This window comes from Rhinocladiella mackenziei (assembly GCF_000835555.1).
Source record: "Rhinocladiella mackenziei CBS 650.93 unplaced genomic scaffold supercont1.11, whole genome shotgun sequence".
NCBI classification, from domain to species: Eukaryota; Fungi; Ascomycota; class Eurotiomycetes; order Chaetothyriales; family Herpotrichiellaceae; genus Rhinocladiella; species Rhinocladiella mackenziei.
Genome location: NW_013550594.1, coordinates 179,465 through 205,675, shown reverse-complemented (window position 1 = coordinate 205,675; position 26,211 = coordinate 179,465). Strand labels below are relative to the sequence as shown.

Here is a 26,211-nt window from a genome sequence, read left to right as displayed (position 1 = left end):
TCGCCGACACCGCGTTCATTCCCTTTGCTCTATCGAAAGGTGCGGGCTCATAAGTTTCAAGTTGTCAAACGTTACTTACCAGGCTAACAAAAAAGAAGAAGAAGAACTCTGATTCATGAGAGCATCACGGCGAGGTATCAAGTAACGTCCTAAGCTGGACCAAGCTGGCGAAGAAGCTCCTTTTGTAAGGTGGCAGAAGGGGACATTTCTCCGGGCGCAATCAGCATATCTTATGGATTTTTCCATACCCTTCGCCCGAGTAGATTGATGGACGACATTCTCCTACTCTCCCTGACCTCGGCCTCACGTCCCTCGATTCTTACCCCTGGGCACGGCTCGATTCCTCAAATACTCAGGTAATTCTCGCACCACGCCCTGTTCATGCTGCCAAAGCAAGCCGAGCCCCTTTTTGACCTCAACGGCCGCGATCCAGTACTTGATCGGGACCATTTTTTGGTCGTCCTCGACCGCCGGCACGCCTTCGGTGAGAATCACGCCATTCTCGCTGCGCCACCATTTCATGTCCTTTTCTTCCTCCAGTGCCTTACGCACATCGACGTAGATGAGGATCTGGGCGTCACTGCGCATTCCGCTGATGACTTTATTCTTGCCCAGGAGCGAGTCGAGGCGCGATTTCTTGTTGTTGCTGTTGGACTCTGAAAGAGCCTCGTCCAAGGCGGGGCCGGTCGCGAAATGGACATGGTTTCGCGTCATGCGTTTGAGTCCACCGGTCTGTAATATTCTATCCCATGCGCCGTAGAATGTTCCGTGGACGATGGTGGAGGGGATACTGGCCGGGTCGTCGAGTGTGATGGGAGTTAGCAGATTCTCCGACTCGATTGATTTCATACTGTGGCCTTGGGTGGCGCGAATGAAATATTGCTCGACGTTCTTGTCATCCTTGGTCGATTGAAACATTGATATTGCGTGCTGAGTTTCTGTTTCTGTTTCTGCTCGTGCCTCGGCGTTTGGTTGAGTCGAAGTAGCTGTATCGTCTGGAGTCTCATCTTTGGCAACGTACTTCAAAGCAAATCGCTTCTTGTTGTTGTCTTCCACCACCTCGATGACCTCATCAAATGTCACGGGTGGCTTCATGCTTCGTAGTTTCTGCCAGGCCAAAAGATGGTCCATTCTTACGTATCCATGATTGTCGATGGGGATATGTTCCTGCACGGCGGCATGTCGAAGGAGGCGCGACAGGGCTTTGGAGACGAGGACCGAGCGAGGCTGGGAGTCGTCTCTGGAGCCGCGACCTCGGCCGCGATGATCTGATGGCATGGGGTGCGTGCAAATAAGCAGTTCACACGAATGGATGATTGTCGATTTCTTCTCCCTCGAAATGGATGTCGTTTGCACCTTGGAGCGAAACGAGAGATTGGAAATATCACAGAGAAGCCTCTGGGACACGGATTATGTGGTAGAAGCAGAAATTCCCGAGCCACCGCCAGGTTGTGAGGGAGTCAGACAGTCTGTGACTCACGGTGGCATCCACAATCTTCACTAGTTTTCAATCATTCCTTTCGAAGCCGAAATGAGTCTGGACCTTCTTAATTATCGAAACAAACCAAGAGTCAATACCTAAAGTGTTGGTCATTAATATGGGAGCATAAATGCTCATCTGTTTGGCTTTTGAAATTGGTGGATTACCTTGAACCACTAGCGCGGGAAGGTTAAAAAGTACATACCCGAGCCCTTGTCAGCGGTGAATCGCACAACACATTACCAACAGTAGCGACTTGATGCAAAAGAAAACCTCTTGCCACTGACGAGGCGCAGTTGTCGATATACTTCACTCTGCGATCTGTTTCCATTTCGATCAAAAGAACTTCTTGGCTCTGCTTTCACAGTCGGGAAGACGTAGAATTAGGGACACTGGATAATATTCGGGTAAAGCAAATAGAAATGTGGTGACTGAGATTTTTCGCTCAGACTTGAATTGGTTCGATAGAGGTATTCTCCTCATACATACATCGATCGTTTGAGCCATTACAGCAATTGCAACCGTGACTCTGTATATTTTGGCTTTGCTTCCGGCTCTTTCGCGACGTTCCGATCGGAACAACGATAATTTTGTTCTTTTGGTTCTCAAACGACACCATCGCATATATATATCTCAAAAGCTCTGTACAGATATTGGTCACCCGACTACTTCTGCAAATGCGAAAAGAGAAGTATCTCCGAGGGAAAGAAATTCGTCAAAATATCGGTGAGCGTAAGCAACAGCGAAGGGTATAAGATGATGCAGCCAAGTTGTGGAAAATCTGCTCGCCGTTCACCCCGTTTCGGGACGAGGGTGATGCCGCCCTGTGCTCACCCCTGGCTCGCGCGAGTCGGGTGATGACTCACCCGTGTCTCACCCGTCGTGGGGGCTGAAATCCTGGCCGCCTTGGCGCCCGATGGTGTGACATTGGCATTGCTCACCCCGGTGGGTCTACGTATGAAACGACGGTGATTGGCCTTCTCGGTCTATTTTCGTCGCGCCTGTGGCGATGCTAAGCCCATCCAATGAAAAGGCGGCGTTTTTCAAAAGCAGCGTTGCTATGTGTACGTTTCTAGGCTAGCGGTATCAGGCGCGCTTTACCTGGAGGGGGAAGGGCGTCCTGGTCTGGCCGCTGACCGTCTACCGTTTACGCCCACGGCGACGCATTTCTGCCGGGTTCTCCACTTCTAGGTGTAGATATATTGAGGAGAATGCCCCCTCGCTGCTTTTCACCACCGTCGATTGTTCTTCAAGGAGGCCCTTTGGTCTCTTTTCTTTTCCAAACCCGGTCGTTCTTCCGCACTCAGACTTTTTGTCGACGGCTCGACACAACCATCTTTCGTGTCATCATCAACAAGATGGGAGAGTGTAGCCTCAACTTTCTCCCCGCTCCGGGGCGAGCCTACCTTTTCCCTTCTCGCGCCTCGCCCTTCCACTCGATCTGACCTACACTGGCCTTCCTCGATATCCTGGCGGTTGTGCCCATGACCATTTTACCGACGCTGTGGGGCTCGTTTTTCGAAAACTGCAGCCGAATGCAATCTTCACCTCCGGGGCGGCTCGATAGCATCAACTTCCTCGATTTCCGTACGGAATTTGCGGTCGCGATGATGTGGCCAGTCAGGGGGTTCACAACTCCCGTGGACGTCGCGACATTTGTCCCCTTCTGATCTGCCCCTCAAGGCAGCAGCGAATCCTACACCGAGAACACTTTGGACAGGCTAATGGCAGTGCCTCCTCTTCCTCCTCCCGTGGGTCGAGTGTGGAAGAGGGGGTTGATCTTCGATGCAATCCAATAGCAGAAATGCCTCACGGGGTGGCCTGCATACGGATGAGACAGTGGGCTGGCCGAGGCGCACAACCATGAACTGCCGCGGCATGTGCACCGCGCGAACTCCGAAGAACGATCCTGGCATGCTCGGTGGCATTGGCGGTGGCAGTGCCCGCTAAGCTCGAATTCTGCCTCGCCAGAAACTAATACTGTCGTGTGCAAGGCGGTTTGGGGGGCTATGCACGTAGCGACTGGGATCAGGTTCAGAAAGAGGTGGGAATTGGGCCGGAGTGCGTGGGACTATTCTTTTCAGCTGAGGATATTCACAGTCGAAGAAAGAGGTAGGGGACGAGTGCAATATACGTCGAAATACGGCGAGAACATCTTCTTTCCACGACACTGGTAGATCTGAACCCGCGGACCCGGCCCTCGAGTCGTCTCTCTTAATGGAAATCTGAAAGCACGTCCAGTTTTAATTTGGTAGATTGTCGAGAGTGCACGAGCTCGAGAAAGAGGCAGGGGGCATGAATATACCTAAAGAACACTGGACCGATCGGGGGGAGGGAGGGAGAGACTCAGGCTGTGTGCGGTCGAGTGCAAATATTCAGGCAGTTTGCACAGAGATGCTGTTCGAGTTCTAGTTGCGTGTAGCGACACGGCTCCACATGGAACTCGGCTAATGCCAGAAGGTGTAGGACTTTCTGACTTCAGAAGCGTCCCGCGCAAGGGGGGGGGTTGGTTTGCAGGGGAACGGAGTCAGAATGTCGACTGCGCCGGCATTGGGCGCAACACTCCACATCATCGAGCAAGGAGTCGAGGGGCCGGTATGTGCGGGTCTACATGACGAGGATCGATGACAGCATTTAAAAGTCGAGGCCCTGCAGCCCGTTGAAATCCGCTTCTTTCTACGTTCCTGGATGGAACCGCAGCCTTCGTTGATTTACCGGACCGTGGCGTTGAATACTTCGTGCACAGTGTGAGGAGTAAGTCGGAATTTGTTCTGCCTTTGAAAATTTCGGACCAGAGAACCATGTCGGAAACTCTGTGCGGTGAAGACTCTCCACCACCCACCGCCGGATCTAGATCCAGTCCTTCCGTGACTGAAATCCCCGATTCATCTGGGAATTCCGTCTACGATATCGATGATCTGATTGACGACGAAGGGGAGGTTATCGATCTTACAACAAACGAAAACGCGGTAGGCACCCTTAGCCTCTAGAAATGTTTAGAGATCTAACTCTCACAGCGCATACGATTCTCGTCTTTTTATGCCGACGAGAGAGATGAGGCGCCGAAGAAGCTTTCAGCACATCCCGGCGATAGTGGTGAGGCGGTTATCGAATCCTACCGCGCGTCATCCTTCGTCGGCAATACAAGAACCAGCGACGACATCGCCGGAAGACCTACATTGGACGGCGTGTCGCCATATTCTACGGAGAGCGCAAATTCGGTCGAAATCCCTAAAACACTATCAGCGACCGAGCCATCGCACCATTCTACGTCTCCCTCGATATTAAGAGTCATGGGAAAATGGCTAGACCCGGAACCGCACCGATATCTTGTCCTGTGCTGGATGGTTCCTGAAGAAGATGAAGAGTCTGATTCAGAACTCAATCGTCGCCTTCATGAGTACGACAAAAAGATCTTGCGAGACTTTATACAAGAGGAATGTCCGCCTCCTTCGAGATCGCGAAAACGCTTACCGCCAGAGGACAGCCAGAGTTCGACACAGGCCCGCAAGAGGCCAAAGACCCATACGATGGCCTCTGTATCTAAGAATCACCGCTATCCCTCTCGTCAAGTGGAGGAAAATCTCTTCCTCGATGCGGATGTATGTCTGGCCGACCTCCAAACCGGTGAAGGAAATTGTTTTTAGCACCGAGGAGAGAAAGAGCAAGAACATTTTCTGAGCAGCGATGGAACGTCTGAAAGTGTGTCACACGGCATGATTAAATCGACGTGATTTAGAGAGACCTCGGTCCATATCCTTCTATTCATGAACGGCTCCCATCTCTGCGCAGCTTATTCGTTCGGGAATTCCACGCTTCTTTTAAAAGATCGTCTTCCGCCATTGTCACTCATCTTCCGACATCAAAATTCCTTTCGATTCGATATCCGTCTTCAATGACATCTGTGGTTCATCAAGCTCAACCACAATCTTGGGACCTGAACTCATATAACCGCCATTCTCTGCCCTCCTGAAAACACTTTCAAATTCGAGAATCACCACATACTCTCTTCCGCGTGACAGATGAAAAGTCTGAAGAAAGCACGGTTCGGACTGTCCCACACCTGAATACTGCCCGTCGATAAGAGGCACGCGGAACTTTTCCCCTAGTCTCAACGCCAGCCATCCGAGCGCGTCGTGTCGTCGACAAGTACACAGACGATGGCAAGGGCTGTTATGCACCGCGTCGACGGGCGTTCCGGCGGCATTAAGTGACCGAGATATTAATCGGACAATCTCCGTCGATGTCTCGCCTGCAGTTTGTATTTCGTCGTCGTCGTCGCTCTCCATTTGGATCGCTCTCAATATTCTCAACGCTGACCATGCGTAACCTTTGAAGCCGCTTTCCATAACCCTGTCGTCATACTCCCTTCGGACCAACTGTGGAAATCTCTCGATGATCCGCGCGACCGTTTCATCGAGGACGACTCGAAGTACGAAAGCTTCATGTATCCACTGTTTAATATATGGTGACATTCTCAGAGTTTTGTCACTAGAAAGGGTACAGAAAGAGAGCGAAGCTTAAGTGGCCTTTCACTGAATTTGACTATATACTCTCTGAAGATACCCCATCAGTTCTTCTATTCAAGGTGTTTCCGAAAGTCACCGCCATCCCAATATACGTCAAGTGAGTTCGTTCTACATGGTCTCCGCCCAGTTCGATCCTTTTGTTTTATTTGCCGCCTGTCGGGCCTTGCGATCCTCTCGATCACAATACGGTTTGTAAGCTTTTCCCAATTCCCTGTGCGGTTTATCTCGATGGCCTCCACAGCATGGCCAGAAATGGTCAGTGCCTGTTGGACACTCGCGGGCGTTGTGGCCTCTCCCTTCACAGAGTACGCACCCTCACGCAGTTTCGGTCGTTGTCTTAGTGGTTCCGAACATGGCTCAAGTTGTCTGGTTATTTGGGCTTCCCTTTGCTCCCTTATTCTTCTTGTTTTATTTGCTGATTGAGATGTCTGAGATTTTTTTCAGGCGGACCTCAATGCAATGTACTGTATATATGCCTTCTACAAACATATGACTTTGGCTACCAGCCCTTTTCTAGAGACGCGTACAACCCATACTCCTCGCGTGCTTCGCTTCTAACTCCCCGACACGCCGCCCCTGGTCTACCGGAGAAGAATTATATTCATTAGGAATACACTCTACTACCACTGGCTAATTCGACTTCTTGGAGAGACACACCTCCGCTTCAATGGTGATTCTATTTCGAGCTCCTTGACAACATCGTTCACAAAACTCGGAAACATTGGTGTGTGCGTACGACCCATCCCCCACTGGAGTCCTGACGCTGGCCTTCACTGTGAGTTTCACGACGTCCAGCAGTTTTTGTTCCCCGCCGTCAAGGAGCCAACTTCAGCAAGGAAGAGATCAGAGACTTTGGACTCTCATTTGAAAGATTTCGGCCGATAAGATGCAATGCCGAGTCATCATCCCAGAGCTTGATCGTGGAACCGCCACGCCGGTCGATATATGGCGGATAAAGATCAAACCCGGCTTCGGCTTGTTTAACTGCCTTTATCCAGACCAGGTAAAACTCGCCGAATAAGCTCAAGTACATTTGGACAGGCATTTAAATACGCCTTCATTGTGGGGAATACGTCTTATTAGGGCCGCTGAACAGTGGAGTACATTCTGATCTTCGATCTGAAATGCCCGCCCGGAGACTATTGATCGTCATTTATAACACGAGTTTTCACCTCTTCTATCCGCATCTCGCTCCGTTCGACAACTCCCTAGCTTCGATTTGGGCTTCCATCTACGCCGCATCTCTTACCTCCTTGTCTGAGCTTTCACCGTTCACCTCAACCATTTTCCTGCGTCGACTGACGTTACAAATGCCGCCGCAGAGCCGACAGGAAGACCAAAGCCCCGACAATGACGATAGGCGGATTTTGAATATACTCGTCCTGGAAGACGGGGAATTGAAATGGTTCTGCTCGGCTATACAGGACCCGTGCTCTGTTTCGGTCTTGACCGAACCACACGCAGATCGAGCGGCGGAATCAGGGCTGACGACTCTCGGGCCTGGCAAGTCCGGTTCTCTCGATGTGAGGGGGGAGAAAATATCGGTGCTAGGGGAATGTACACTAGAGTTCTTCGTTCAAGACCGAAGCAGTGATCCCTCCGCAACACCTAAAGCTCTTTACAAACATACCTTTTCCGTGATTCCAGATGATAGGAGGTTCGATATGATACTAGGCCAGAAGTGGGACGAAAAGGTTAGAAGCGGTCAAAATGAGTAGGAGGGACGTGATGGATATGGACTATGAAATATGGGAAAGCTCCATATGGATTAACTTATTCCATATGATTATGGATAGAAAGCCCGGTGTTGGACAATAGCATTGAACAAATGCTAGCCAATCATTCACAACAAACTAGAACATTTTGCAACACTCGCTCAATAAACTGTGTCATCATCAACAGGCAGCAACGGTGACGTACGCTCCAGCCAGTGATTGTTGATGATGTCGTCTTGTTTATATCGTTGGGAGGTCACTGACTCAAACTCTTCTACAGTTTGAACTTGTCTGGCTGAAGCTTTCACTGGCTGCGGCGCCCCATCTATAGGTTTGTTAAAAATGGACTATAGGAGGGGGCCTTTCTTTTTTATTATGTACATTTTCTGAAACGCAATGTCGAACGTCCTGCTTCGAGATAAACTGCACCCTCTTTTTTTTTCATCTGTGTCTCTATTCCTATACCATCACGTCCCCTCATCCCCGCCTTCTCGCTGAACCAGTAACCGCTCTTTCGCGGACACTTTCTGGAACGCAGCTTGTAGGATCTTCAGGAGAACACCCTTCCCATAAATCTCGAGAATATTCCGATACACTTGATAGGCGTCATCTTTAGTGTAGTTATTGCACGAAAAGACCTCGTCAAAAGAGAAACAGAGTTGGCCATGTTGAACATCTGCGCGATGCACGCGAACATCGATCGTGCTTCGGGCGATGACCATCGAAAAGACACGGACGCGCTGCAGGAAAACATCGCGCTGACCCGCTCGGTCCATCCACTGAAAGATGTTGTATAGCGCCTGGCTGGCGCTGTAGAGATTTGCGTGACAAGCTGCCTCCTCGTTTGGAGTGCCATCCCCGGCCTCACAGAAAAAGAACGGAAAGCATCCCCCATTTTCCTCATTTGGGGACAGACAATAATCGAGGTCCGTTGGGTATGGAGAGGGCCAGCCCCGATTGCTCGGGGCGTCGAAGGCGTCGAAGGGGAAGGAGATGGCAATGTCGGGTTTCGGTGGGGCTATAACGTCTTCCCTCCCTGTGGAAGGTAAGCGATAGTTCTTGTCTATCTTCCATTCTTTTTCTAACCCAAATGTGAAGATTTTCGGTATGTGACATATATTGATGATTGATGGTATAATGAGCCGCCGAATTTCCACTTTAATGCCGGGTCTGCAAGATGCACGGGTCGCGTTGAATTCCCCATTGGATATGGGAGACATGCCCTGAGTATGCTGCCACGTACGAAATTCATCGACAAATTGGTCAAGTGTAGACGAGAATTCGGCAGCGTTCTGGCTGGCTTGAAGGAATCTACTCACGAGATTCCGCAAGTCCTGTTGTGTCGCGAGCGGCCAATTTTGCGGTTGTGGCTTGAGTTTTGGTATGAGCTTCTGAAAGTTCGGGTCTTCCTTTGCTGTGAGTCTAATACGCCTCACTCGCAGATCCTCGGAACTTAATCGTATATTGAAGCGGTCAGGAAACGAATTTGAATCGTCATCGATAGTTGTGGGCGTATTTGGGAGTGTTGACAGGGTCGCCTCCGGCATCTGACATGAACCGTCGCAGTAAAAACTATCCTCTAAAGAGCAAGGACATCGATAAATAGAGGAGGTTGGAAGATAAATGACCGGCATCGTCGTGACTGGATTATTATACCTCCTCAATGCTATTGTCGTATTGTATGGTTCTTCGCTGATCTGTGTACATAGCGTCAGGCTTGCAAACAAATAAATCAAATCAAGTCGAGCCTCGAATTTAATTTGATTTAAATCGATTTGGATCTCATTTGGATATTTGGATAGCCCCACTTTTTCCCAAGATGATCGGATTCAATTCATGGATCATCTCGATATCGCGGCTTGTCCGTTCACGCTCGGTTACGAAGCATCTCGAGTGCGATTAGTGGAGTCTGTGTGGGTGGCCCATGGACTGGATCCGATGCGTGGTTCATCTCGACATCGACTTCTATCGAGTAGGGTGCCCTTCCGGCCACTTTGGTTCACGAATTGGATCCGATGACGGTGCGGTGTGACAATTGGGGGTCAATTATCAAACGATATAAGTGGCTACAGTGGCTTGGCTCGACGAATTCGAGTCATGCCAAGCACTTTTCGGCACGTGATACTGCATCTGTGGCCTAGGAAATCACAGCGAAAAGGGGGTGCCACGTGATCTCGTGACACCGCCAAACCATTGACCAACGTGATTAGTTAACACAACGGTCTTGGCGCCGTGTGGCGACGCCAAGCCTTCACCAGGCGATTCCAAAAATTAAAAAACACACATTACATTAAGTCAAATTCCCCACGTCAGCCAAAGGTGGTTGCTGACGGTGTCGATCGAGCATCCAGGGGAATCTGAGATTGGTCCTTTCAACCATACCGAACCTTTCAACAGGATATCCTTTCCTCTTCTTCGCCATTTGTTTCCTAACCTTGAGAATCCGGTGTTCACCGAGCAAGCGGTAAAACTTGCATTGAAGACCTCCCTTTTCCCTTTTCTCATTCCACACGTGACAATAATCGTTGGTCAGAATATCCCATGACCGATTTAGATCGATGCGATTGTACCAGATCCAGTATGCTCTCTCGTCTCCGTATTTCTTTTGCGCTCTTCGGCGGATGATTCTGTGTTTGATTTTGCGACGAGTATTCTGGCTTATTGCGCCATCGTCTGTCGGCGATGGTGAATATGGTGAACTAGAACTACCGTTGTCTTCGCTCTTGAGAATGTACGCGTGTCTCATATCTATGGAAGTTGGCGAGCTCGAACCATCGTTGTTCTGATCGTTGCTCTGGTCGTTCAAGATGCACGCGATCTTCATTTTATTCACATGTTGGATAAGATCACTGTGATCTTCGGATTGAGGAACGGCTCCTTTGATTTCCATCTTGAAGACAGTGGTTCACAATTTAAGTCAAGGTAATAATGACCTAAGACAAAGATGACTCAACCAGAAACGGTAATAAGAAGCGAGCCAGGGATTTCGCGCGAGAGAGGGAGAAGCGAGAAGGGTTAAGGTAAGGAATCTCGTACTGAAAACTCTTTTCGATGGAGTAGAAAATTCCCGACGTTAAGTAGTAACTCGACATTCCTCCATAGCGACCGATCATGGTACGTGTGGCGTTGTCAACCTTTAGAACTGCAGAAAGTCCTAGCATGGATTTGGGAACAACGGGACTGGTAGAGGGAAGGGCCAACCGTAAGGGTTTCGGATCACGTTTGACTCTAGTCCAGCCATCATGTTGTGTGTGGTATCTCGCAAGTCTTAGGAATCTCTCGAAGTGGTGATCGGGGCATTGCAGATATCTTATCCCCCGTCGTCTATTTTGGCGACGAACTAGGACCAACATTGGTTGCGGGGACGGGACTAGTCGGTCCATCGTACGGAATCACATGCGGGCCAACGGGAGCGTGGAATGGCGTACACTAAAACGCACTAGATGGGATGACTCAACACTCGATTCATGGGAGTACCTGAATTCGGAACTAGAAACATATTCATGCTCAGCTCGAAGTAACAAATACCTGGAAAGTGGATTTCACAGTGCGTCGCAAGCCCTGCCACACCACAAAATCTTCTCAACCTGCTTCCTGATTCAACAGCTATTCTCCCCACTTTATCACCGAGAAGTTCCGCAAATTCTCAGATTTGTGCTCCCAGCAACAAGCTCTCGGCTTCCCCCCCCTTTTCTCTCAGCAGGTCCTTCAATCTCAACGGTGTAGAATACTACTACAATGAGCACCACATCCTTTGTGCCCTCGCTCTCGTCCCTTTTCCGCACGGTCACCAGAATCCTTCCCTATATTGGTCTCTCGGCACTGCAATGCTCCTTTCAAGAACGCCGGCCTCGACGCTACTGTCGTTGAGTGCCAGTATACGACTACCTCCAGGGCCGATGAAAGTACATTGTATGGGTCGGGCGTCGAGTTTGACAGGGAGAGACCAATTCGTGATAGTGCCCGTGAAGTATTCGTCCCCAAATGCCAAGCTGATTTTGCGATAGCTTGATGAGAGAACCTTCAGAGCATAATATTCGGGGTCGTTTCGAGCTCGTGCTTCCTCACACTTTCTCTGGACCAAATCCCTTAGATGATTCAGGTCCGCTTCTCTCTCTTTATTAATAGCTGAACAACCATGGGTGGCAGTTACTTTCAATGCTATGTGCTGGCTGATAACAAATGCATCGGTGCAATCTAGCCATCCCTCAGTTTTGCCAACGGAGGATTTAAGGCCGGGATCGGAATCGAGGTATTTCATCATCCAGGGTGCTAACATAGCTTGAATGGTTCCACCTTCGAGTCTCTCTGTCGTGCAGTCGGGAATAGGTTGGGTTGCGGAGCTAGCCATGGCGCGGGTAAATGTAAATTTCTGAGATGACATCGAAAAGTAGCAAAGGGGCTAGATGCCGTTTCTTATATATTCTGTCAGGTCAAGTACACCTCTCGATCAGAGTATTTTTTATGCCAAAACTTTAACGGGGATGCCACTTTTATGGAAAGAGATTACCGTTGTTGTACAAGCGAAGTTAAGCGACCTTTGAATGTAATTAAATTGGACTGTCCAGTAGCAAAATAGGTGGCGGGCTTCTGTTACACAAGCACGATGTGACGCAGTCCCCTCCTCCAGAAACACGTGGCGTGTCGACCTTTGATAAGCCTCTGCTAATTAGCAAAGTCCCCATCCCTCCTTCTCCTCCTTCGCCAGATAGACTATACTCGTCGATGAAACGACCGTATGAAAGGGACAACTCCTCGAAATTGGCCAAACCCGTACCTGGGATTGAGGCCACTTCACCCACTTCCGAACTCGTCTGGTGGCCGTGCCCAAAATGCTGAGGGTCCAGTGGTATAGACGGTAAAGCCCTGCATTATGGTAATATACGGCTGATACATGATGGAAGCTCGCGTGGCAAACGGGACAAGTATACACTTGATCATCTTTCAATCTATGACCGATTAGAGACAGCACATCACAGGAAGCAAAGCTCACCGACATGGGTTTGACCTCGGAGCGATGTGGCACACGCGGTTTAAAAGAGTCCGACATTAGTGGTTCGTCGCCTGTGGTCGTCGACTGCTGTGATAACCCAAAGGCAGGGGGATAACCGCGATAAGGCGAGGCAACCCAGTTCTGGACATGAAGAAAGGCTTCCTGGCACGATTGTCCTTGGAATCGTGCTTTCCAAAATCGAGTGCAAAGTGACGAGTCATTCTTATTCTGTTTGTAGACATTCGGATCCGGTTTGAAGAGATTCTTCAAAATTGTAGACAGAAATTTCACGTGGGGAGAGCCACCTGAATCCTCAACTTCGGTCATAAGAACGTTGGTTAATGACCAAGTGAGTCGATAGACGAGCTCTTTCCGGCACCATACCCATTGGCCATCGATAAGGCTCTTGAAGTCGTCCACTAGACGAACATCAGTCCGATCCAGTGGAGGATTGACGAGCATTTCAAACACATAGAGAGCAATCATCACTAAGGCAGCCTCCACGAAATTCGGCGAGCGCAGGCGCAACGGCCAGTGGTAATGAAAGTACTGCGCTGTCGACCCATTTACCCATGACACCAGTAAAGATTGGGTTAAGGGGGGCAGGAAGGGTTGCACGGCCAAGACGATGAGAGGTTCGTCGGCGTATGGTTCGAGCGCGGGACAATGCTTGCGGATTGACTTGTAAACTGGGTTCCAATGTTGCACATGGAAGGGTATCGCGTGTGGATCCTTCACAGATCGGTCGAGGCGGCCCAAGAACTTCTGCACCGGATCCAACAATGAGTCGAGGTCGGAATTATCTTGAAACGGCGACGAGGAGCCCATCTGACCAACAACCCAACGATGTAGAAGACTACAAGACCAGCAGTACTAACCGGTGTAGACGTCGATGAATGGCGTTGAATGCAGAAGAACGGACAAGATGCAAGGCAACCAGATTGGAAATTCCCGATTTTAATATTCGACATCTTTTCGTTTCTGGTCAGAGACATATCCCTAAAAGTTAATACGCGTGGCATTATCGCTCTCCAGTTTCGTTCGTGAGAGGATTCGAGGGTTTCAGGCCCACCCATTATACACCTAATGCACTCGCGATCGGTCACAAACTCCACTTAGCGGCTGCCTGACACCCTGCAGTTCGTCTTCGTTCGCTAGGTGGATACGCTCTTCCAATAGTTGGCTTTTCTACTACCCTATAGTAGTGCGAAACGAGACGAAAAGACACTGCAGACGTCTAAATGTTGTGGACTGCTTGTCATGGGCAGTCCGCTCCGACCAAGCACTAGGACCGGGGAGGCCATTGATGGCGGTCCCTCGTGCGCTTAACGCAGACTACCCCTGTTATCTGCGATCCAATGACAACTCTACTATGCCTTCAACTCGGAGGCCTGTTCTATTTCAAACGACGGGCAATGATTGGTAGTATTTTCTCCAATATCTTCGGAGCAAACTAGGTGCCTGCTTATATAATAGAGCCAATTAGTATTTGCTGCCAAGGCTTTAAGGACCGCTTATTTCAAGGGGCTGGCAGCGCGAGCGTTTGGTTTGGAAACCACTCTGGACTCCTAACTAACTCGATCAAGGTGGCATCTGCCATTATATCTTCGACTCTGAAATGTATTCCTTCCTCTCTTTCCGCAGCCCAGAGTTCTGTATGCACTTCTTTTCCTCTTTTCAAGACGCAAACTCCTGTTCCATCGTCGAGGACTCTCCAAGACCATAATATCCCCGTCAGTAAAAACCCACCTCTACTTATCCTAAGACTGTCCTCGATGCGTTGAACATTGATTTTGAATAATCCACCAAGATAGACGACTGGGTAAGCTTCAACAAAAACCCTTAAATTTGCGAGAGTTCTCAAATCAAGCGTGTTAACCCAGGCCATAACCTGCATTTTCATGACGGTTGTTTCGCTGGCAGAGAGTTTGCAATATCTCAAGAGGAGGCTCAAGACCTTGTCAGCCCTGCCCTCACCAATTTGAGCGATCATCCTCTCCTCCGGTGAGAGGTAAGGACGAACGGGCGCGTCGATGGGAATGCTCCACGGGTCGAAGGGGATGGTCCACTCGTAATTTCGCACTTGCAGTCTTGAAGGCCGGCCGTCGTGGTAGTAGAAGGTCGTAGTAAGCCCCATTATGCTAATTCCATGGTCATCGACTGGACACGTTTGAACACAGAGAAAAATAAAAAATGACAAGTGCATTTCGGTGCGACCAGAGTACTCACAAGTGATTGCTCGCTATTGGGATTTGTTCTGGGCAAAGCGAAAATAGGTACGCGATGAATAGGTGAACTGGACCTGTTTCAGCTCTCTCGGCATGATCAGAGTACTTATTGTGAACTCCGGTGATAAATGGAAAGAAAAGAGGTGCTGTGAAGACTTCAAGACATATATATCTTACTCCGTTCGGATGTTTCCGTGGCTGCTTCCCGTCCCAAGCCAGTCCTTCGTAGGAGTTGCCTCTACCCTCGTTTATTTGGTCTTCGCGTAAAGTGTGTCCGAATACCCCCGCTGTTCTTGCATGCAAAGTAGAAACCAAACCAAGATAGGCTCGACCACCCTCTTCTCTTCCAATTTGGTCTACCTGGGGCCGATTCTGATAGTCTTACAATACGCACACCTCGAAATGTGGCACCCAGGACACGGACTCGTCCGAATGGAAATTCCGGATTTTCCACACTGGCACTGTATGCTCGCGTGGTTAGTGGATGCTCAGCAAATCTGTGACAGACACGCACGCATTACCAAACATAGACTATTTTTCTTTTCGGAGGAGGCATAACGGCCCGAATAAAATGCTTACAACTAGAGGTTTGCTTGTCGTGTTTTTGCGCCCTTTTGAGGAGCGGTCTCGTAGTAATAGTCGATGATTCATGAACAAAGACGGTTAGGGTATTAGGAGGAAAAATGAAAGGACGGATAGATAAAGGGGGGAGGAAGGTTATCTATATGCTAATTCGCCTTGCGAATAGTAACTGTTGGTGAAAGTTTCTTGTAATATTGTAATCATCGTTTGATCGGAAAGCCATAGAAAAGGCATAACTAAAAACAGAACAAGATTGATCGTCTTTTCTTACGCCGAGGAGATACTCCCGGACCACCCAGGAAGTATGTCGGCGATTTCACTCCATAGGTCATTTAGTGGGTAAACGAAAATTCCAAGCCCATTGATGTCCCACAAATCAGCCCACCCAATCTCCATCGTTATCCTACCCGAGTCCAGTTCAGAACATGAATCTAGTTCAGAACGTGTATCCAGTTCAAAATGCAACATCACCATTGATGATTCCCGCGGTTGAACAGAGGCTAGCAAAGGCCAGGATATATTTTTGCCGTCATGAGAGATGAAATCCCTGTCGTTGAGACAAACGGTGATCTGTGTACCGACTATATCCCGCAATAGCATATACATCAAACGAAATAATTCGGAACAATTCCCCACTGAGCACCCACCACAAGCGTCCCTGTGCGTGGCGAAGTTTTTGATAGTATTCCGGAGATCTTCCCTAAAGATGCGGCGGAATGTGTCATATAAAGCAGGTGTACCCTGCAAGTAAGAGTGGCCGCGAGGCAGGTCTTGACTGAGAAGAAGAAATTCTTCGGAAGAGCACTTGTCTGGCGGGTATCTAGCGGACCATGGAATTCGCCGACGGAATGAGGAGAGATCTATCTGGTCTTCGATCTGATAGAAGTATCGTCCATCAACAAGGCAGAAGTGGTAGTTGTCGACTAGGTCGGTAGACGTGGAAGACATTCGTTGCTGAAGCCCGGAAGCTGGGAACTGGACAGACGGCTCATCTAGAGCTAGGGATTGGATAAGCTGCTTATCCGAGTGTTCGTCCGTTTTTTCTTGACTCGGAAAGGTGTTATAACAAACTGGGTTAGGGACGACCTTCTCAGAGCATTTCTCCATTTTCCTAGAGCGAGTGTATCTCAAAAATGACCGTGGTGTGGGGAAAAGCATGATGAGATCGATCTGAACCTGGAATGGGTTAGACCCCAGAAACAAGTAAATATTGTATCGCATACTATAAGATATAAGAGTTGATTGTGTGACCATATGACGGACACCGTCGTGACGATGGCCGAAAGAATAATGTGGAGCAGAGACCTTATCAAACCCCATACACAATGTGGTTGACTGAATTCGGTGCTTTGGAGCAGATGCCCCCCTTTCTCAAAGGGTATACGTCTCAAAAAGAAGAAACCCATAGAAATCTGGAGGGCTTGATCGATCAAATATGAGACCGCGAAGGGAATGGATTGAAACTTCCATAACCTAGAAAAGTATTTGAGTGATGCGGCTGGTAGCGGCCAAAATAGGTCCACTTACAATAGCTTGAACAGGCCAAACGGCAAAACCTTCAACACAATCCAGGCACTGCATACGATCGACTCATAGCGCAAGATCTGGTTATCGGAGTGAAGGCCACTCCGGATTGAATGGTACAGATATATGAGCTGCTCGAGCTTAGAATTCGGCTGCATCGTTGGACAATGAACTCACCTCCACAGATCCTTCACATATGATACTTAAGTGCGATGTCACAATCGCTCGCTCTGGATTCCAAAACACTGTCGCGAGCAATGTTATCGTTACCGCAAGTAGAGTTTGAACCCCACGGTGAGAAATGAACAGGTAGAGAGAGAATATCCAGCATTGTGATCGATACACAACGTAGCCGGCTAGAATGTCGTGAACGAGGTTCTCACCGACAAGAACAACTGTGGCAATCAAAGCTGGGATCATTACGAACCACTCGAAGTGAGAAAAATACCTGACCGATGAGGTCGAGAAGGAAACCTTCAGGGTCAGCGAAGGGATTTTATCTTCGTGGCTGATTTTATGCTTCCACAAGACAGATCTACCCACAATTGTTTCTGATGCATTCTTCCCCGTACTGCACAAATCATGCAGTTCGTCTTTCGTTCACCAAGCAGACGAGCCCCTTACAATAGTCGGCTTTCCTACTTATTGGTTATCTCCGGTTTTTGTCCAAAGTTGACAGGAAAGCCAAGTGCACGCTAATGCAGACTATCTTCGAACGACGGCAGCCATGGATTTTTGGACCGACGTAAGTGGGAGTGGTGGGCACCTCTGGTTGTCGCTAGACGTCCATTTTGACGAGGGCACTATGATCGGAGAGGCCAGTGAAAGCGGTCCGTACATGTTAGAATGGGTAAGACCCCACGTACGGCGCTATTCCCTCTTGGCGGCTATAAGGGCCCCTGTCGTTGACAGCAAGGTCACTTGGTCCAACTACCAGCGGCAAATGCAGAGATCAGGGCGTGAGTTGAGCAAGGTCTTTGCAGAAACGCGCATCGAAGATCGAGTTGAATTGGGCCTGTAGCAAAGCAAGAATTTTCTGTTCATCTTGACGAAATATATCGATCAAGCCTTCAAGATCTGGGGTATTCCGAAACTATCGGGTCATTAGGGGAGACAAAGAAAGCTGGGATAATAAAATGTTGAAAAAGGGTCTTGAGGAGATTCTTGATCAATGGTCGTAGAAAACGGGGGCAAAGAGCGCCCCCCATCCTGTTACGGCGTACTAGGGTTGGCTGACCGGTGAGGACGCACGAATGGCGGTGTAAGAACGTCGTGGAGAATGAAGATTTTATGTGCACAGACCAAAAATACCATGGCAAAGTGTAGTTGAACTAAAAAATCGCGGGTACTAAAAAACCGACGCTAGCCCTGAGCCCTGATATTTTTGCGCTTCGAGCAGAAATGTCAAGTTCAGGGCTAGCGCCGGCCTTTTGTAGCGTCGCCAACCCCGCAAAATTCTCCCATCCATTCCCTATTTTCTTTCCTTTGCCGAAATATAACGATGGGAAACTGCCAGAGCCTGTACGAAGTGGTGTTCGTAAAAGAGACATGTGATATTCGGAACTGGATCAGTGGCCTAAACAAAGAAGTACTGTCTCATTCTTACTTTCCATGTCCCTGCTGACTGAAAGTAGAAACGAACGGAACTCAACAAAAAACTGACAGAAACCTTTGGGATATCAATTCAGTTCCCCCGCGGTGATGACCACGCTGGCAAGTCCACCAAACCAGACAACTATTGGACGCCTTCTGAGGAAGACGTCGAGCGATGGTCTAAAGATATCAATGATTTTTGGAAAGAGGGTTCATTAAACCTTGACCATGGGCCGAACACCGACTATCGTCAGAGGTTCATGTCGATATGTGAACAAAGTGCCTCTTCGAAAGGAGTTACGGTTGCTTCTATCCAGACACGACACAAACAAGTCTTTCTTTACGACCTTATGATTCAACTGTTTCCTGGCACTACAAGGGGCAAACCGCGGACTTCTGTCACAAGGCAGATATGTGGTGAAGTTATTAAACTTGTACAAGGCCAGAAACCGAACACGGATACCGAAACCGATCATCTCTTCAATGCTTGCTCAATAGGCCGGAGATATCGCGAGTTGGTTGAAGAATGTTACCCTGGGGTGCTGATTACTCTATCCGTTCAGGATGCGCTTGATTTGAAAGTTGCCCACTGAGGTACATTTATGTCCTGACAACTAACGTTCTCTTAGTGAACATCGTCACAAATCAACGAGGCAAGTGGCAGAACAATATGACTGCAAAGTCGACTGGGCAACAACTTTCTCGCAATCGCTCCTCAAATCGCTTTCCCGTGGATTAAATCCACTTGTCGAAGACCTGTCACATCCAGTCAGGGACAGGCCACGAAAACGACGGAATGGTAAAGGGGAAGGCATAAGTCCCAAACGCTTGCGAAGGAGTGAATCTTTGAGAAACCATCGTGAAAGAGAAACCATGCCAATCAGCTACAGTGATATTCACACTAATAGCGACCGCGACAGTGAGAACAGCAACAGAATCGACGAAGGCACCGACATCACCATTTCCAATCCACTAGCTGAAACCCAGGGGCTGCTTGTCACAGTGCGGGGGCAGGGTGAGTAAATGTCCTGAATTCGAGTCACGAAAAGTGCTGAATTGTTGTGGCCTTAGAATATGAAGCGCTAGGATCAATACCTGACTCATGCTTACAACCGGCAGCAAACTCTGACCCGAGCGCTCTTGTACTGGGATCTTATGATAGCTTAGCAGACCATCAACTAAGCTCCGAAAACAGACCCACACAATCGAATGAAAACGTGAACTTCAGTCCACGACTTCGAGATTTTGAAGACAGCTATCCATTCGATCTTTCAACACACGCTGTCTTCTCTCAACCATTCGACCTCTCGGCAGGCGCCATCTTCGCCAGTGTACAGTCGCCCGAAAATTTGTCGGTTTGCATTGCGGGACAAGATCGCTCACCACCGGCTACAGACACTATGTACAGCTTAAGAACAAACGCGATCTTCCCAGATACGACTACAAGCTTCGGTACGGAAGCGGCAGAAAGCTTAAGGGCCGGCACCATCAACATCAGACAGAGCCATAACGAGTATATGGCCACGAACGCAGTTTGAACTCAATTCTAACTTTCAATACTCTGGGATAAGACAACGAAGTATCACAGTAAGATAGACCATCGTTCGCTATGCCTAGGTCCAGAACGAAGCCAAAAAGTACCAAGGTGTGCTAGCAAGCCCACGTTTCTGAATGTCACCGTTGCAGTATGCATAGTACCCGTACCTTCGGTGTGATATGTGTTGTTTTGGGGCATAAGTACGCCTTTGTCTTTAACAGTTTCATGTTCTCTGCCTTCGGTTCACCATCCAGAATGTTTATCGGGATAACGAGGAATGGAGATTGATCATAGACTGCTGGTGGATTGTTGGAAGCATCGTTGCGATCGATTTGCAGTGCTGTAAGACCAGGATTGCCCTTCTAACGTCAGCATGGTACGGGCTAATGAACGGTTATCCCAACCTCTTGAGCAATATCTAACTTCGGGCGCAGTTCAAGTGCTTTCTTCCTCCATGCCTCGTTGTCCTTTATCTCCCCTATCGGCCCATCCGTCCATTCCTGACTGTTGAACCATCCACCTAATTCTTCGCAATGATGCTGGTCGTTTAAAGTGAGATCGTTCTCCTGCGGGAGGGACGCCATATTGTATACTGTTGCAGACTCCTTTGGTAAGTGGCTGTTCGTGCATCGCCTCTTTTTTTGCCGACGCGGGGTTAATGTTCAGGCTTGGCGCTTAGAATCGTGTCACGTGCGCCTAGATAAATCATAAAATTGCTCCCACGTTTTTAGTCTGATAACAGGTACTCAAGTGCCAAACCGTTCATCACCTTTACAATATACACACCGAGGTGACTGTTGGCTTTCGCGGGCAAATAGTTAAATGGACTCGCAACGTTTCCAGGGCTAACCGGTGTATCCAAAATACATCACCAGGCGGGAGATCTGAACACTCTTCGGCGGAATTAGCCACTTCTCCTAGTTGGATCGTCGTGATTAACTATGGATTGACATTAGCATACGAATGCTACGAAGATGTGGGCAACGGGACCCGCGCCTCCGATGTTCTCTCGTGATATAAAGACCTCTTGTCTCTTCTCTCGGTCGGACACTGGCGTCACACGCGACCACTTCCACCTTTGTCCTCGTTCCATATCCATTTTTATTTTGCAGACCGTCCATCGATCACGCTTCCAGCTTAGGAGAATGGGTCTACGTATCCAGAACATCCCGAATTTACCTGGCGGAAACATTTCGTTGATTTCATCGTCCCTACTCAATGGCAAGACGATATACGCGCTTGCGGGCCACGGAGAAGATCTTAGTTTCGCGACTAAGAGAAGCGTGAAGAAGCTCGGTGGTGATGCGAATGAGACAAATGGAATAATTTCTTGTAATCTTCACCGTTCGTTTGGGATTTCTCTCTCCCTTCGCGTGCGTCCCGGATGCCAATGCCAAATTCGGCTCCCAGCTTCAGGGCTGGAAATTACCGTATCTTTATTCTTCAACCAAAAAGTCCTCCACGAAATTGAACGGATTGAAACTCGAACCCGGGGCGTCGACGAGACTATACCGAGGTTCAAGTGCAACTGCGAAGAATGCGAATCGAGCTTCCTTTGTGGGCATGGGATTTTGGTCGATGATTTCTATAAAGAACCAGAGGACAGAGGTAGCCGAGCTCTGATGAGCTATATCCCGATCACTGTTTTCGATATTCACAGCCAGTCAAGAGAGATTCTTGCTCACTATGGTCCTCGTTATCCGTACACGATAGTCAATGCGGACTTTGCAAAGTCACTAGGTCATCAGTTGACTCGATCTAGCCCTTTCCAAGGCGAGAAAGTCATCTGTCTCAGCATGACTTTTGCGAATCCGGCTAGGATGGCCACAGCTCATGTCATCCAATGCATAGTTGTTGACGGGCATTTGCCAGGAATAAACATGATCCTGAACGAAAAGGACTTCGAGACACTACACAGTCGATCTGAATACTGGGCACGATGCGCAGTTGTGATGAGACAGTACCAGAACAAGGCTCAAGCTCTTTTGGACGGGTCATTGCTTCAAACAGGAGGGGTCGCCAAGGCCACATTTCACGGCACCGATGGCCTCCAGCATCCCACTTGGATGGTATTTGGGACCACGCTGAGTCATAGCGAGATCAGCAAACACGCTTTGCGACTAATCGAGCCAAAATGGCAAGATTCGCCTCAGTTGGTACGCTTGAAGATAGAGGTTCGGCCTGGGACCGTTAACGAAATTCAATTCAATCCTGTCACAGATTTGAAAAATGTGTGCCTGGGCAGTGGCCTGGACAAAGAAATTATGGAAGGTTTCAATGTCAGCATCACAATTACGGACTGGGCGCGGCTGATTGGGCTATCTCCGCCAAAACCCTGCTCTTGCTGTTCGAACAATTTGGACTATGGCCTTTTTGACAATGTCATTATTGAAAATTCTACTGGCACGAAATTCAAAGTGTGCGTCCTATTTTCTCCAAAGGAGGGAATACAGAGCACTATGTTCTCTTCAGTCTATCTCAAATTCTCGAAGCTGAAATCTTTAGGCTCAGAAATCCGTTGGAATTTAAAGGATATATCCAAGGTAGAGGCCCTAAGAGAACCAGACATAGCTCTCGGTCCGGAGGATTCAATGGAGCTATTTTCTCATGGGAAACAACCGCGATTCTCGGCGCAATCTGTTCCAACGAACATAGATGGCTTCTGCGGCTTTTGTCTGGAAGATTTCACCGATGACATTGCGACAAAATCCCTCTCATGTTGTAAAGGGGTTCTACATTCCCATTGTTACGACGACTTGAGTCAGAAATTCGAAAAATGCCCTTATTGCCGTAAACCGTTTCGAGGGCTTTGAGTAGAAGAGCCTAGAAGTCTAGGGTGAAGTGTTGGGTGACGGACAAGATCGGCTGGGCATGAGAAGCGATGGCAGTTCATTCAATATGTTCGGCTATAGAGATTCGATGGTTAACGATGGTATCCCCTGCACGGTCGATACCTTGTGCTGACTAAGGTAACAAACCAGCGCCCATAGGCTTGGGGGGGCCGCTTATAAGCCGAGGGGGGAACTACCCATAAGCTGGGGGCTAACTGCCGCGCTTATATGCGGTTCCCCCCAAGCCTATGGGCGCTGGCTTATTACCTTAGTCAGCACAAGGTATCGACCGTGCAGGGGATACTCTACACAAATCCGGCTATGGAGGCTACAATAATTCACAGAGAAGCTCAAAAATGCACGGTACTTATCTACTAAAAGGGAATCGAATGTGTTTATTTGCTTCGCAACCACTTATAACGGGGAGAGTTTAACGCGTCACCCCTCCACAGCTACGCCACTTACTAGTGTTTTCTCGCCGTCGCCGGGCCAACAACAACAAGCTCTGTTATCGCGGTGTACAGAATAATACCCCCCAGCTTTTGGGCCGGTTGCTTTGGATTTCGGCACGTGACACAAGTTCAGTAGTTCACAAGGTTTAACTAATGCTCGTTTTGAATCAGAAGTTACCCGGCCAAATCACTCAAAAACAGTCCGGAATATTGCGCTTTTGCCATGCAGGACACCAAACCAAGGCGAATTGTTCTTCGTTTCCACGTAAACTACGAGCTCGAAGAAGCAGCTATCATCGAAAGATTCTTTGCTATATCTGGTCTAAACCCTGCAGATGATTTTTACTCCCATCTCATGGCCCCAAATGAATCTCCAATGATGCACATCGTCCTCGACATGCATTGCAAGACAGTTCCGTCGGTCGAACTTGATAAGATGGAGTATGAAGTGTTCAAGGTTAAGAAGAAGGATGAGTTGCATGTTAACCCGTTCTCCATGAAGGCGTGGACTAAACATCTGTCAGTTACTTTCAGCAGCTGGATGCCTCTGCACGCAATTATGCTCGCCAACGCTGCCGGGATGTAATTTGGGGCACTGACCGGCGTCAACCGGAGGAATCAGATGGCGTTCTTTTATCACAAATGGGGCACTCTCCTGGCAGGTTTTCGTCTTGAGGCTGAATGGACAAGGGCAAGTCTCTTAGCTGCCCGCTTTGAGGTACATAGGGCGCTCGTTTTGGACGAGCCTCAGCTGTAGGGCATCGGAGGTAATCCCCACGGACGTTATGTCGAGGCCGGCGTCTGCAAGCACGATACGTTTTGCAGGCAATTTCGCACATTTTGGAGCAGATCAAATGAGATTTCGAATAATTACTTTCCATGCTCCAAGGGTCGGGTCAGGTTGCAGGAGCTTTTTATCTGATGCCAGCGCAGCACCTAATGTTGGCAGTCCACATTGGGACTAGCCTGGTCACGTGCACCGCAGCCTTTGTGGTTGTAGCGGCGGGAAGAGAATGTATGAACTAACTAAAACTATCTGCTGGGGGTGGCCGCTTTACTTATATATATTCCGTAAACGAATGTAGCTTAGCGTGAGCCAGAATCCTTGGCAGAAATCCACACCTTCGTGGCCTTTTTCTAGCTCGCGCCTCGCTCAGATAGATTCAATCAATCAATCTTCTCTCGGCCCAACGTTGGTAAACGCTGAAATTCACGAAATCATCCCCAATGTCTACAATTAATCGGGAAGTGAACCTAGACATCACAGATGAGAGGACAGTTGATGAGAGTTTGCAAGGCAACTACTGCTTTCTCTGCCTTGCTGATCCTTTCAAAATCGGGGATTCCGTCGTCAAGTTTCGATGTCGATGCTCTTATTGGGCTCACAAGGAATGTTTCTCCCGTTATATCGGGGAGGCATGTCCGACCTGCCGTGTACCTCTTACTTCTCTGGACCAAAAGTCGGCTCTGTTAGCTGCAGCCTCTCAAGGTGATCTGGCCAAGGTCCGAGAAATGCTCGACCAGGGGATATCTCATTCACCGCGCGGAGGTTTTGAGGAAACTGCTCTTATGAGAGCAGTTCAGGAAGGGCACCGGGAAGTGGCTGTTGCTCTACTGGACCAGGGCGCTTCAGTCTCCGACAAGGACATCGCTGGCGCGACCCCCTTGCACCACGCGGTGGCTCGCGGACAAGACGAAATGGTCATCTTACTGTTAGACCGTGGAGCTAATATCTCTGCGGTAGACCGGAAACGCAGGTCTCCGCTACACTATGCGATTGATCCATGGCCTAATCAGAAAGTGGTCCAGATACTTTTGGACAGAGGGGCGCCATGCTCGATTCCGGACCAAGATTGTCTCTCACCTCTTGATTTAGCCAAAAAGGGATGCCATAAAGCCATTGTGGATCTGTTACAAAATCGAGGGGCGATGTCCGGGGCCCGTTTCATGATCCAATGGAACAGTAACCACTCTGGAAAGGCCTTAGCTCCAGTTCCAGGACAAGACTGAAGCATCACAAGATGCCACCGCGCCATAATCCATCGTATGTGTCCTGGTCCCCATTTGCACGTGAGTGATAAAGTGAACTGATTGATGCTAGATGTATTCCGGATCAAGCAGAAACAGCACGACGGTAGTGGATGAAACGAGAGAGAACGGCATTTCGGTACCTCTTCCTAGAAGGTTAATCAATGGGTGACTGTGTCAAACGGAGCGAGATGCGGGTAGAAAACTCGTGTGCAGATTGCAACTATGGAAGGGGGGGAAAAGCCCCCTATATAGGCCAGAATAGGGGCTCTTGGCACTAGGCACCTGCTGTCTGACAGACTATCCTGCATAGTGTCGACAATGCTTTCTTTATCTGACTGACCTATTCTTTTCGTAAGCCGCTGTACTCTCGACGAGAGATGTTGGTTCTCTCGTGTGAGTACGTCTTCACGTATTTGTGTGTCGAACAATCAGTCGTAGTACAATAATTGTCGTTGAATGCTCTGATTTTCTATCTAACTGAGGTCCCGCCTCGCATGTTTATATGGAGAAAGGCTGACGCCACCCTTTGGCGTCTCCGTGTCCAGCTCGTAGTTGAGATCCTTGTATCGCTGAAAGTGTTGCCACCCATTGTTCAACATTGTGCAGCAGATAGTTGCACCTAATGTTGGTAGTCCACATTAGGAGGGATTGCCTCGGGAGAGCGAGTGGGTCTGGGGCTGTCTAAGCACAATTGAGCCTAGTGGTGCGAGCGTCGT

General features: G+C 48.9%; 12 protein-coding genes across 12 annotated transcripts; 5 read left to right on the top strand and 7 right to left on the bottom strand.

Annotated features, from left to right (window-relative positions):
• Positions 1-303: 303 nt before the first annotated feature.
• Z518_11072 (uncharacterized protein) lies at positions 304-1,278 on the bottom strand (the record flags this gene model as incomplete). Its single annotated transcript, XM_013411342.1, has 1 exon — positions 304-1,278. The coding sequence occupies one exon, from the start codon at positions 1,276-1,278 to the stop codon at positions 304-306; it is 975 nt and encodes a 324-aa protein (XP_013266796.1).
• Positions 1,279-4,281: 3,003 nt separating this feature from the next.
• On the top strand, positions 4,282-5,127 carry Z518_11071 (uncharacterized protein; the record flags this gene model as incomplete). Its single annotated transcript, XM_013411341.1, has 2 exons — positions 4,282-4,449; positions 4,498-5,127. The coding sequence occupies 2 exons, from the start codon at positions 4,282-4,284 to the stop codon at positions 5,125-5,127; spliced, it is 798 nt and encodes a 265-aa protein (XP_013266795.1).
• A 198-nt stretch (positions 5,128-5,325) lies between these two features.
• Z518_11070 (uncharacterized protein) lies at positions 5,326-5,955 on the bottom strand (the record flags this gene model as incomplete). The annotated part of the gene is made up of 1 exon (XM_013411340.1): positions 5,326-5,955. The coding sequence occupies one exon, from the start codon at positions 5,953-5,955 to the stop codon at positions 5,326-5,328; it is 630 nt and encodes a 209-aa protein (XP_013266794.1).
• Positions 5,956-8,191: 2,236 nt separating this feature from the next.
• Positions 8,192-9,271, bottom strand: Z518_11069 (uncharacterized protein; the record flags this gene model as incomplete). Its single annotated transcript, XM_013411339.1, has 1 exon — positions 8,192-9,271. The coding sequence occupies one exon, from the start codon at positions 9,269-9,271 to the stop codon at positions 8,192-8,194; it is 1,080 nt and encodes a 359-aa protein (XP_013266793.1).
• A 743-nt stretch (positions 9,272-10,014) lies between these two features.
• On the bottom strand, positions 10,015-10,614 carry Z518_11068 (uncharacterized protein; the record flags this gene model as incomplete). Its single annotated transcript, XM_013411338.1, has 1 exon — positions 10,015-10,614. One exon carries the CDS (start codon positions 10,612-10,614, stop codon positions 10,015-10,017), a length of 600 nt encoding a protein of 199 aa, XP_013266792.1.
• Positions 10,615-11,511: 897 nt separating this feature from the next.
• On the bottom strand, positions 11,512-12,075 carry Z518_11067 (uncharacterized protein; the record flags this gene model as incomplete). The annotated part of the gene is made up of 1 exon (XM_013411337.1): positions 11,512-12,075. The coding sequence occupies one exon, from the start codon at positions 12,073-12,075 to the stop codon at positions 11,512-11,514; it is 564 nt and encodes a 187-aa protein (XP_013266791.1).
• Positions 12,076-12,661: 586 nt separating this feature from the next.
• On the bottom strand, positions 12,662-13,545 carry Z518_11066 (uncharacterized protein; the record flags this gene model as incomplete). Its single annotated transcript, XM_013411336.1, has 2 exons — positions 12,662-12,673; positions 12,718-13,545. The coding sequence occupies 2 exons, from the start codon at positions 13,543-13,545 to the stop codon at positions 12,662-12,664; spliced, it is 840 nt and encodes a 279-aa protein (XP_013266790.1).
• Positions 13,546-15,794: 2,249 nt separating this feature from the next.
• Positions 15,795-17,209, bottom strand: Z518_11065 (uncharacterized protein; the record flags this gene model as incomplete). Its single annotated transcript, XM_013411335.1, has 2 exons — positions 15,795-16,749; positions 17,055-17,209. 2 exons carry the CDS (start codon positions 17,207-17,209, stop codon positions 15,795-15,797), a joined length of 1,110 nt encoding a protein of 369 aa, XP_013266789.1.
• A 2,308-nt stretch (positions 17,210-19,517) lies between these two features.
• Positions 19,518-20,182, top strand: Z518_11064 (uncharacterized protein; the record flags this gene model as incomplete). The annotated part of the gene is made up of 2 exons (XM_013411334.1): positions 19,518-19,659; positions 19,716-20,182. The coding sequence occupies 2 exons, from the start codon at positions 19,518-19,520 to the stop codon at positions 20,180-20,182; spliced, it is 609 nt and encodes a 202-aa protein (XP_013266788.1).
• Positions 20,183-21,326: 1,144 nt separating this feature from the next.
• Z518_11063 (uncharacterized protein) lies at positions 21,327-22,994 on the top strand (the record flags this gene model as incomplete). Its single annotated transcript, XM_013411333.1, has 2 exons — positions 21,327-21,464; positions 21,705-22,994. 2 exons carry the CDS (start codon positions 21,327-21,329, stop codon positions 22,992-22,994), a joined length of 1,428 nt encoding a protein of 475 aa, XP_013266787.1.
• A 693-nt stretch (positions 22,995-23,687) lies between these two features.
• On the top strand, positions 23,688-24,050 carry Z518_11062 (uncharacterized protein; the record flags this gene model as incomplete). The annotated part of the gene is made up of 1 exon (XM_013411332.1): positions 23,688-24,050. The coding sequence occupies one exon, from the start codon at positions 23,688-23,690 to the stop codon at positions 24,048-24,050; it is 363 nt and encodes a 120-aa protein (XP_013266786.1).
• Positions 24,051-24,691: 641 nt separating this feature from the next.
• Positions 24,692-25,474, top strand: Z518_11061 (uncharacterized protein; the record flags this gene model as incomplete). The annotated part of the gene is made up of 1 exon (XM_013411331.1): positions 24,692-25,474. The coding sequence occupies one exon, from the start codon at positions 24,692-24,694 to the stop codon at positions 25,472-25,474; it is 783 nt and encodes a 260-aa protein (XP_013266785.1).
• Between the last annotated feature and the right edge of the window lie 737 nt (positions 25,475-26,211).